This window comes from Salvelinus namaycush, chromosome 11, assembly GCF_016432855.1.
Source record: "Salvelinus namaycush isolate Seneca chromosome 11, SaNama_1.0, whole genome shotgun sequence".
NCBI classification, from domain to species: domain Eukaryota; kingdom Metazoa; phylum Chordata; class Actinopteri; order Salmoniformes; family Salmonidae; genus Salvelinus; species Salvelinus namaycush.
This window is the reverse complement of record NC_052317.1, coordinates 1,938,532-1,950,836: the sequence shown is the minus strand read 5'-3', so window position 1 is coordinate 1,950,836 and position 12,305 is coordinate 1,938,532. Positions and strand designations below refer to the sequence as shown.

The 12,305-nt window shown below is 42.4% G+C and overlaps 1 protein-coding gene across 1 annotated transcript in view; it reads right to left on the bottom strand.

The window, feature by feature from the left end:
* pex5lb (peroxisomal biogenesis factor 5-like b) overlaps nt 1-7,549 on the bottom strand; it is an 82,956-nt gene extending 75,407 nt beyond the window's left edge. The window contains exon 1 of the mRNA XM_039004441.1: nt 7,475-7,549. Coding sequence (XP_038860369.1) covers nt 7,475-7,546 — 72 coding nt within the window. The 5' untranslated portion in view covers nt 7,547-7,549. The remainder of the gene's footprint in view (nt 1-7,474) is intronic.
* Between the last annotated feature and the right edge of the window lie 4,756 nt (nt 7,550-12,305).

The window sequence follows — 12,305 nt, the reverse complement described above, 5'->3', positions numbered from 1 at the left end:
CGGTAGGATAGTCAGTTTCACGAGGGTATGTTTAGCAGCATGAGTGAAGGATGCTTTGTTGTGAAATAGGAAGCCGGATCTAGATTTAATTTTGGATTGGAGATGCTTAATTTGAGTCTGGAATGAGAGTTTACAGTCTAACCAGACACCTAGGTATTTGTAGTTGTCCACATATTCTTAGTCAGAACCGTCCAGAGTAGTGATGCAGGACGGGCGGGCAGGTGCGGGCAGCGATCGGTTGAAGAGCATTACGTTTTACTTGCATTTAAGAGCAATTGGAGGCCACGGAAGGAGAGTTGTATGGCATTGAAGCTCGTCTGGAGGTTAGTTAACACAGTGTCCAAAGAAGAGCCAGAAGTATACAGAATGGTGTCGTCTGCGTAGAGGTGGATCAGAGAATCACCAGCAGCAAGAGCGACATCATTGATGTATACAGAGAAAAGAGTCGGCCCGAGGATTGAACCCTGTGGCACCCCCATAGAGACTGCCAGAGGTCCGGACAACAGGCCCTCCGATTTGACACACTGAACTCTGTCTGAGAAGTAGTTGGTGAACCAGGCGAGGCAGTCATTTGAGAAACCAAGGCTGTTGAGTCTGCCGATAAGAATGTGGTGATTGACAGAGTCGAAAGCCTTGGCCAGCTCGATGAATACAGCTGCACAGTATTGTCTCTTATCGATGGCGGTTATGATATCATTTAGGACCTTGAGCGTGTCTGAGGTTCACCCATGACCAGCTCGGAAACCAGATTGCATAGCGGAGAAGGTACGGTGGGATTTGAAATGGTCGGTGATCTGTTTGTTAACTTAGCTTTCGAAGACCTTAGAAAGACAGGGTAGGATAGATATAGGTCTGTAGCAGTTTGGGTCTAGAGTGTCTCCCCCTTTGGAAAGCTGCCGCGGTCATCCCCCGTCTTCAATCTTTGGGGATCTCAAACAAAACGAAAGAGAGGTTGAAGAGGCTAGTAATAGGGGTTGCAATAATTTCGGCACATAATTTTAGACGGAGAGGGTCCAGATTGTTTAGCCCGGCTGATTTGTAGGGGTCCAGATTTTGCAGCTCTTTCAGAACATCGGCTATCTGGATTTGGGTGAAGGAGAAATGGGGGAGGCTTGGGCAAGTTGCTGTGGGGGGTGCAGGGCTGTTGACCGGGGTAGGGGTAGCCAGGTGGAAATCATGGCCAGCTATACTAAAATGCTTATTGAAAATCTCAATTACCAGGGATTTATCGGTAGTGACAGTGTATCCTAGCCTCAGTTGGGAGGAGGTGCTCTTATTCTCCATGGACTTTTTGGAGTTTGTGCTACAGGATGCAAATTTCTGTTTGCAAAAGTTAGCCTTTGCTTTCCTAACTGCCTGTGTATATTGGTTCCTAACTTCCCTGAAAAGTTGCATATCGCGGGGGCTATTCAATGCTAATGCAGTACGCCACAGGATGTTTTTGTGCTTCTCAAGAGCAGTCAGGTCTGGAGTGAACCAAGGTCTATATCTGTTCATGGTTCTACATTTTTTGAATGGGGCATGCTTATTTAAGATGGTGAGGAAAGCACTTTTAAAGAATAACTAAGCACTACTGACGGAATGAGGTCAATATCCTTCCAGGATACCCGGGCCAGGTCGATTAGAAAGGCCTGCTCGCTGAAGTGTTTTAGGGAGCGTTTGACAGTGATGAGGGGTGGTCGTTTGAAGGCAGACCCATTACGGACGCAGGCAATGAGGCAGTGATCGCTGAGATCCTGGTTGAAGACAGAAGAGGTGTATTTGGAGGGCAGGTTGGTTAGGATGATATCTATGAGGGTGCCCGTGTTTATGGATTTGAGGTTGTACCAGTGAATAAAACAAACCTAGGGAGGAGGCATCTAATGTTAACATGCATGAAACCAAGGCTTTTACGGTTACAGAAGTCAACAAATGAGAACGCCTGGGGAATGGGAGTGGGGCTAGGCACTGCAGGGCCTGGATTGACCTCTACATCACCAGAGGAACAGAGGAGGAGTAGGATAAGGGTACGGCTAAAGGCTATAAGAACTGGTCGTCTAGCACATTCGGAACAGAGAGTAAAAGGAGCAGGTTTCTGGGCACGGTAGAATAGATTCAAGGCATAATGTACAGACAAAGGTATGGTAGGATGTGAATACAGTGGAGGTAAACCTATGCATTGAGTGATGAGAGAGATAGTCACTTGGAGTCGACCTGTGGTAAATTCAATTGATTGGACATGATTTGGAAAGGCACACACCTGTCTATACAAGGTCCTACAGTTGACAGTGCATGTCATAGCAAAAACCAAGCCATGAGATTGAAGGAATTGTCCGTAGAGCTCCAAGACAGGAATGTGTCGAGGCACAGATATGGGGCAGGGTACCATAACATTTCTGCAGTATTGAAGGTTCCCAAGAACACAGTGGCCTCTGACAGTGGCCTGGAACCACCAAGACTTCCTAGAGCTGGCCGCCCGGCCAAACTGAGCAATCGGGGAGAAGGGAGTGAGGTGACCAAGAACCCAATGGTAACTCTGACAGAGCTGCAGAGTTCCTCTGTGGAGATGGGAGAACCTTCCAGAAGGACAACCATCGATGCAGCACTCCAACAATCAGATCTTTATGGTACAGTGTTCGGACGGAAGCAACTCCTCAGTAAAAGACGTGACACCCCACTTGGAGTTTGCCAAAAGGTACCTAAAGGACACTCCGACCATGAGAAACAAGATTCTCTGGTCTGAAGAAACTAAGACTGAACTCTTTGACCTGAATGCCAAGTGTCACATCTAGAGGAAACCAAGCACCGCTCATCATCTGGCCAATACCATCCCCTCGGTGAAGCATGGTGGCGGCAGAATCATGCTGTGAGGATTTTTCAGCGGCAGGGACTGGGAGACTAGTCAGGATCGAGGGAAAGATGAACGGAGCAAAGTACGGAGAGATCCTTGATGAAAACCTGCTCCAGAGCACTCAGGACCTCAGACTGGAGCGAAGGTTCACCTTCCAACAGGACAACAACCCTAGGCCCACAGCCAAGACAATGCAGGAGTGGCTTCGGGACAAGTCTCTGAACGTCCTTGAAGCACCCAGCCAGTGCCTGGACTTGAACCCGATCTAACATCTCTATAGAAACCTGAAAATAGCTGTGCATCGACGCTCCCCATCCAACCTGACAGAGCTTGAGAGGATCTAAAGAGAAGAATGGGAGAAACTCCCCAAATACAAGTGTGCCACGCTTGTAGTGTCATACCCAAAAAGACTCGAGGCTGTAATCATTACCGAAGGTGCTTCAACAAAGTATTAAGTAAAGGGTCTGAATACTTACGGAAATGTGATATTCTATCATTTTTTTAAAACCCGTTTTTGCTTTGTCATTATAGGGTATTGTGTGGAGATTGACGAGGGAAAAAAAACAATTTAATTCATTTTAGAAACATTTAAAAAATGTGGAAAAAGTGAAGGGATCTATTATCAAATCACAGAGGAGTAATCGTCCTACTTCTAAAGCTTAACCATGGCCTAATCCCTGGCTGTAAACATTGCCAGTATCACAGACGATGTGTTCTAGTCCCCAAATCTGCTCTGCTTTAGAAATCCTAATCCACATTACATGAGATGTATAGGCTTTGAAGTCAATTCCAATGTGAATGGCCGGAGACAGTACATCACCAGGGTCGGGGTTAATTCCATTTAAATTCAATCAATTCAATGCTTTTCAATGAGGACAACTATGGAATTGACTCAATGTGCATAGAAAGTGGATACACATGGATGAGTGTCAAAATTGTCAAATGTAAACAAAACTGGAAACAGCACATCAGTTTTGGATACATTGACACGGCAGGCACACTGTAGCTAGCAAAATAGGTGGAGAAGTGATTGCTAACTATTGTAAACCATTTTAGCTGGCTTACTAATCATCTTGAATAACTGTGGAGCGAAACAATTCACTTAACTTCTTATGGCTGGGGGCAGTATTGAGTAGCTTAGATGAATAAGGTGCCCAGAGTAAACTGCCTGCTACTCCGTCCCAGTTGCTAATATATGTATATTATTAGTATATTTGGATAGAAAACACTCTGAAGTTTCTAAAACGGTTTGAATGAGTATAACAGAACTCATATGGCAGGCAAAAACCTGAGAAAAAATCCAACCAGGAAGTGGGAAATCTGAGGTTGGTCGTTTTTCAAATCATTCGCTATTGAAGATACAGTGGGATATTGGTCATGCTGCACTTCCTAAGGCTTCCACTAGATGTAAACAGTCTTTAGAACCTTGTTTGATGCTTCTACTGTGGAGGGGGGTCGAATGAGAGGGGATTGAGTAAGGTCTCTCCCAGAGTGCCACGAGCTGACCATGCGCGTTCATGTGAGAGTTAGCTTGAGTTCCATTGCATTTCTGAAGACAAAGGAATTCTCCAGTTGGAACATTATTGAAGATGTATGTTAAAAACATCCTAAAGATTGATTCTACACTTTGTTTGACATGTTTTTACGGACTGTAACGGAACTTTTTGACTTTTCATCTGCGCCTAGTGAACGCGCTTCATGAGTTTGGATTTGTTTACCAAACGCGCTAACAAAAGGAGCTTTTTGGACATAAATGACGGACATTACCGAACAAAACTAACATTTATTGTGGAACTGGGATTCCTGGGAGTGCATTCTGATGAAGATCATCAAAGGTAAGTGAATATTTATAATGTTATGACTTCTGTTCACTGCACAATATGGCGGATATCTTTTTGGCTTGTTTGGGCTCTGAAGGCCGTACTCAGATTATTGCATGGTCTGCTTTTTCCATAAAGCTTTTTTGAAATCTGACACAGCGGTTGCATTAAGGAGAAGTGTATCTAAAGTTCCATGTATAACACTTTTCATCAACATTTATAATGAGTATTTCTGTAAATTGATGTGGCTCTCTGCAAAATCACCGGTTGTTTTTGGAACTACTGAACATAACGTGCCAATGTATACTGTGATGTTTTTATATTAATATGAACTTTATCGAACAAAACATACATGTATTGTGTAACATGAAGTCCTATGAGTGTCATCTGATGAAGATCATCAAAGGTTAGTGATACATTTGATCTCTATTTCTGATTTTTGTGACTCCTCTCTTTGGCTGGAAAAATGGCTGTGTTTTTCTGTGACTATACTAAACACTACAGTAATAGCTGCAAAAAAAACACTACTTAATATTATAGTAATGACCGCAAAAACACAACAGTTTAACTATAGTAATACTACAGTATTTAACTTGCATATACCCTGCCTATTCCCCTCGCACATATCGCAATGTGTGCCACCCATAAGTGAGAAACCTACATGCCAAGGATAGACCATAGACCAGCACTGGACGGACAAAACAGGGAAGTTTAAGTGGCGAAGATAGTTCATCATCACCTTTGTTGGTAATGTCAGACATGTGCGTGTTCCATTTTAGATTGGCTTGGATAATGGCAGAGGTGGGTCAGGATTGTGGCTGAAACAGGCGTACGCGACTTTGCACATTGTTGGGTTGAGCTTCATCTTGTTTTGGTCTGATCAGTCAGCTAGTTGGTTAAGGAGCAGTTGTATGGTAGAAGTGTCACATCATTCTTCCATGAGGAATTCCATAATTTTGTTGATGGTGGTGTAAAACACCGTCTCAGGCACCGCTCCAGAATCTCCCATAAGTGTTCAATTGGGTTGAGATCTGGTGACAGATGACCATGACATACGGGTAACATTGTTTTCATGCTCATAAAACCATTCAATGACCACTCGTGCCCTGCGAATGGGGGCATTGGCATCCTGGAAGATACCACTAGCATCAGCATAGAAATGATTCACCATAGGCTGAAGGTGATCACTCAGAAAGGCGGCGCATTTATTGCCGTTTACCTTGCCCTCTAAGGGGTTGAGTGGACCTAAAAACCAGGAAAATGCACACCATAACAGAGCCGCCAGAAGTTATTATTTGTTTTGGCAATTACTTGTATATAGGTTATACATATGTCAAGGAGTCATAATAAGGAAAATATACTGTAGCACTAAGGGAAATGTAAGGGGCGAAACAACAAACACATACTCATCGCTGTGACCACTAAAACACAGTGTATTCAGTGTGCTTCGAGACCGTTACTGGAGGGCAACAAGCTCATACATTTCTACCATCGGCATTTAAATAAAACAAGCTACTAACCACCAAAAGCCTGTTTCATTGCATAGTAGAATATATTGATGAGCCAAAATAGAAAAAAATTTAAATATCCATTTCTGGGGTAACAAATATAGTATTACTGCATGGGATAACTAGGAGATCAGTTTTGCAAATAGAGCATATTCACGAAAATCAAATGTTGCATTAAAGCACACTTCACACATAAAATCATAACCAACAAAAACAAGATTGCTTGGATTGGAGCAGAAAAGAAAAGCTAAGCAGCATCTAAGTTTCTCATTTTGAATTAAACTGTTGAAATCATAGTCTGCATGCATGCATACATATATATATATTTTTAGGTACTTTTACCCCTTTTTCTCCCCAATTTCGTGATATCCAATTAGTATTTAGTCTTATCCCATCGCTGCGATTCCTGTACGGACTCGGTAGAGGATAAGGTCGTGAGCCACGCGTCCTCCGAAACATGACCCTGACAAGTCGCACTGCTTGTTGACACACTGCGCGCTTAACCCGGGAGCCAGCCGCACCAATGTGTTGGAGGAAACACCATACAACTGGCGACAGAAGTCAGCGTGCAGGCGCTCGGCCAGCCACAGGAGTCGCTGGAGCGCGATGGGACAAGGAAATCTCAGCCGGCCAAACCCTCCCCTAACGACGCTGGGCCAATTGTGCCCCACCTCACGGGTCTCCCGGGTCTGTAGTGACACCTACGATGCGATGCAGTGACTTAGACTGCTGCGCCACTCGGGAGGCCCCTGGGGGTGGTTGAGTTTAAATTTTAAAAAAAATAAGTAATTTCACCCCAGGTTATTTCATGGTTTTAAAATTAACATGTGAAAATGTCAAGCATCGTTTTAGAACAGTAATATAAATTGACGCTTCCAATATTTTTACAAGGCCTTGAGTGTATGTAGCCGTTTGTTTGCAGAAATAGAAAGTTGCAGCTGCAGAACAGATTTGACATTCTCTTTTTACTTTTGATTGTTGAAAAAGGGTCTCGATGCGGCTTTAGCTCCAGCTTGCCAAAATACATTCACATGCAGCCAGCAGCAAGCCAAGTAAATAGGAACAGCATTGGTGATATGTTGGTAGTTGTTTCAAGTCCCAGGGGGGCACTGCAAGAAACACTGCCACTGGCACTGCATTTAACCTTAATTGGTTCACTGCCAGGCTGTATGTGCAGAACTCTAAGCCATGTGAGTTACTTTGGCTAGCAGTGTCTGCTAAGCAAAGAAATCGAAAGGAAAAAAAACAGTTATGTACAGTATACCAAACCAGGAAGTGATTGATTGCCGCTTCCTGTTGGTGGTCGTCATGCCCACCTTGGTTGTCACGGTGAGGAGGGGGTTTCCTTCGGAGGATGCCTTTTTACCCGGAAGCTCCTTCAGCACCATGGCAACAGCCCTTTCCCCTTTCCCCTATAACAGTGAGATCAACAATGACTTGTGTCAGCGGTGATAAATGGTTTCTATTCCACTTCCTCAATTTACCATTTAATGGCCTGTTATAACCATAGATATAGAATTACTAGAACATATCAAATAAATCTGACTGGCAACTTGACAGTGCACTCATGGGTAAACTCAATATGGCCGCCTGCACACCTATCACAGAACATTGACTTGAATGTGAAAGTCCATTCTAGTAATTCAAATTCTATGGTTTTAATTAAACATGCATTTCCATCTTATACTGTAGAAGAAAAAAACTGAAAGTGGATGCTGACAATGTCTTTTTATATCAAGGAATTGAATAGGCAGTTTGAAATAACTTAAAACAGGTGGTCCACCACAGAAATCTGAATTTAAGTAGATCATTGCCTTAAAAGGATTACTTAATATACAGTTTCATGTTCAGATGATGACAAAAAGAAAAGGCATATAGGGTATGATAAATGGATGGGCTGCCCCTTTAAACTGAAGACAATCGTGTGAGGGGCAGCATGACGTTATCAGAGTTTAATAATCGTACCATAAAATATCAGGGTTTTAACATCACAATACTGAGTTTGGAGGATGTCTACTGGATAAAAAGTTATTCTCTGTAGAAAGGTAGCTACTTGTTTTATTCAGCCACCTGAGATTATGCACACAGTATAGTATAGTTTGTCTACGTGGATGAACTGATGTAACGGAATTCCTCCTCCTCTTCATACGAAGAGGAGAAGTAGTGATTCGACCAAAATGCAGCGTGGTTATGTGACATAATGATTTATTAAACAAGACGAAGACGAAACGAAATACACTTGATAAACTACAAAACAAATAAACGATGTAGACAGACCTGGACACGAACTTACATATAACGTGAAGAACGCATGAACAGGAAACAGACTACATACAAAACGAACGAACGAACGATACCGAAACAGTCCCGTGTGGCGTAACATACAGACACTGACACAGGAGACAACCACCCACCAACAAACAATGTGACACCACCTACCTTAATATGATTCTCAATCAGAGGAGATGAAAACCACCTGCCTCTAATTGAGAACCATATCAGGTACCCATTAAACCAACATAGAAACACAAAACATAGACTGCCCACCCAAACTCACGTCCTGACCAACTAACACATACAAAACTAACAGAAAACAGGTCAGGAACGTGACAACTGATGACACAGTTCAGCAGAAAATGTGATTTTACATGGGTTGGTTTATAACTACTCATTGCTGTTCCAGTGAACTAGATAGCATTTTTAAATAAAACCAAAAATTAGATTGGGTTTACGTCAAAATAAATGTTAATATTGTTAAATTAATAGCAATTGGTTAACATGTACAGTACAAGTCAAAAGTTGACACCTACTTATTCTAGGGTTTTATTTATTCTACATTGCAGAATAATAGTGAACACATCAAATCTATGAAATAACAAATGGAATCATGTAGCAACCAAAAAAGTGTAAAAATAAATCAAAATATATTTTATATTTGAGATTCTTCAAAGTAGCCACCCTTTGCCTTGATGACAGCTTTGCACACTCTTGGCACTCTCTCAACCAGCTTCACCCGGAATGCTTTTTCAACAGTCTTGAACGAGTTCCCACATATGTTGAACACTTGTTTGCTGCTTTTCCTTCAGTCTGCGGTCCAACTCATCCCAAACCATCTCAATTGGGTTGAGGTCGGGTCATTGTGGAGGCAAGGTCATCTGATGCAGCACTATATCACTCTCCGTCTTGATCAAATAGGCCTTACAGAACCTGGAGGTATGTGGGATTTTGTTCCCTTAAGAAACAAATGATAGAGCAAACCAGATGGGATGGCGTACCGCTGCCGAATGCTGTGGGAGCCACGCTGGTTAACTGTGCCTTGAATTCTAAATGAATCACTGACAGTGTCACCAGGAAAGCACCCTCATACCATCACACCTCCTCCATGCTTCACGGTGGGAACCACACTTGCGGAGATCATCCGTTCACCTACTCCGCATCTCACAAAGACACAGCAGTTGGAACCAAAATCCCAAATTTGGACTTAGACCAAAGGACAGATTTCCACAGGTCTAATGTCCATTTCTCATGTTTCTTTGCCCAAGCAAATCTCTTATTGGTGTCAGTTAGTAGTGGTTTCTTTGCAGCAATTCAACCATGAAGGCCTGATTCATGGAGTCTCCTCTGAACAGTTGATATTGAGATGTGTCTGTTACTTGAACTCTGTGAAGCATGTATTTGGGCTGCAATCTGAGGTGCAGTTAACTCCAATGAATGTATTCTCTGCAGCAGAGGCAACTCTGGGTCTTCCTTACCTGTGGCGGTCCTCATGAGAACCAGTTTCATCATATTGCTGGATGGTTTTTGCAACTGCACTTGAAGAAACTTTCAAAGTTCTTGAAATTGACTTACCTTTGTGTCTTAAAGTAATGATTGACTGTCGTTTCTCTTTGCTTATTTGAGCTGTTCTTGCTATAATATGGACTTGGTCTTTACCAAATAGGGCCATCTTCTGTATTCTACCCCTACCTTCTCACAACAAAGCTGATTGTCTCAAACACATTGAGGAAATTAATTACAGAAATGAATATAAACAAGGCACATCTGTTAATTGAAATGCATTCCAGGTGACTACCTCATGAAGCTGGTTGAGAGAATGCCAAGAGTGTGCAAAGGCAAAAGGTGGCTTTTGCAAATATAAAATATATGTTGATTTGTTTAACACTATTTTTGGTTACTATATGATTCCATGTGTTATTTCATAGTGTTGTCTTCACGATTATTCTACATTACAGAAATTTTTAAAAATAAAGAAAAAGCCTTGAATAAGTAGGTGTCCAAACTTTTGACTGGTACTGTACGTACAGTGCATTCGAAAAATATTCAGACCTCAACATTTTCCACATTGTTATGTTACAACCTTATTCTTAAATGCATTAAATTGTTTTTTTCCATCATCAATCTAGACAATACCCCATAATGACAAAGAAAAACCTTTTTAAGAAACTGAAATATCACATTAAATTAGGTATTCAGACCCTTTACTCAGTACTTTGTTGAAACACCTTTGGCAGAGATCCTCTCAAGCTCTGTCAGGTTGGATAGGGAGCGTCGCTGCACAGATATTTTCAGGTCTTTCCTGACATGTTCGATCGGGTTCAAGTCCGGGCTCTGGCTGGGCAGCAACGGACATTCTGAGACTTGTCCTGAAGCCACTCCTGTGTTGTCTTGGCTGTGTGCTTAGGGTTGGTTGTTGTCCTGTTGGAAGGTGAACCTTCACCCCAGTCGGAGGTCCTGAGAGCTCTGGAGAAGGTTTTCATCAAGGATCTCTGTACGTTTCTCCGTTCATCTTTCCCTTGCTACTGACTAGTCTCCCAGTCCCTGCCGCTGAAAAATATCCCCACAGCATGATGCTGCCACCACCATGCTTCATCGTAGGGATGGTGCCAGGTTTCCTCCAGACTTGACGCTTAGAATTCAGACTAGAGTTCAAGCTTGGAATCATCAGACTAGAGAATCTTGTTTCTCATGGTCAGAGTCCTTTCGGTGCTTTTGGCAAACTCCAAGCGGGGTGTCATGTCCTTATACTGAGGAGTGGCTTCCATCTGGCCATCTACCATTAAAAAGGCCTAATTGGTTGAGTGCTGCAGAGATGGTCGTCCTTCTGTAATGTTCTCCCATCTTCACAGAGGAACTCTGGTTCTTGGTCAACTCTCTGACGCATACCCTTCTCTCTGCCGATTGCTCAGTTTGGCCGGGGCGGCCAGCTCTAGGAAGAGTCTAGGTGGTTCAATACTTCTTCCATTTAAGAATGATGGGGAAATGTTTTGGTACCCTTCCGCAGAACTGTCTCGACAATTCCACACCTCATGGTGTGGTTTTTGCTCTGACATGCACTGTCAACTGTGGGACCTTATATAGACAGGTGTGTGCCTTTCCAAATCATGTCCAATCAATTGAATTTACCACAGGTGGACTCCAATCAAGTTGTAGAAACATCAAGGATGATCAATGGAAACAGGATGCACCTGAGCTCAATTTCGAGTGTCATAGTAAAGGGTCTGAACACTTACGTAAGTAAGGTGTGTTTGTTTATTTTGTGTGTTTATTTAGCAAAAAATGTGGGGGTATATGGGGGTAACATTACCACACAAGGGTTAAAGGCACAGTGTTGTATTTTGAAAGGTTCTTGAATAAGCTAAGTACCCAATAGGCAGAGGATAGCATAATTTGTCTTGATTCTCTGTATTAATTGTATGGGAATAATAACTATTTTGTAAAAAAAAAAATGTTTATCAAACAAAACATTTTGTCACCTTATCTAAAGGACAAGTGGATAAACAGGTTAATGTTAAGCCCTCCCTAGTCTCATGCAATGTAGGCCTACATTTTACGCCAAACATTGGCTGGTACTGTAGGCTGAATAATAGAACAGCTATTTCCAGGTAAAATGTTATAGAATGCATTTCCTCCATTGTTTTTTATTTGTGGTAGGCTAAACTGGTAGGTCTACATTATGATCAAAAAGCCACAGTAGCCTACATGACAACTGTCTGAAACTGTAACTTAATGCGGATACAGCCTCAGTGTTCATAGTAAACGCACGCTGGAAGTCGCAGAATTTTCACTCAGAAGACCAAGAAATTTGCTTAGTGCCAAACATTTGAGAGAACATTGGTCCAGGTTTCTATTATTACAACTATAGGATCA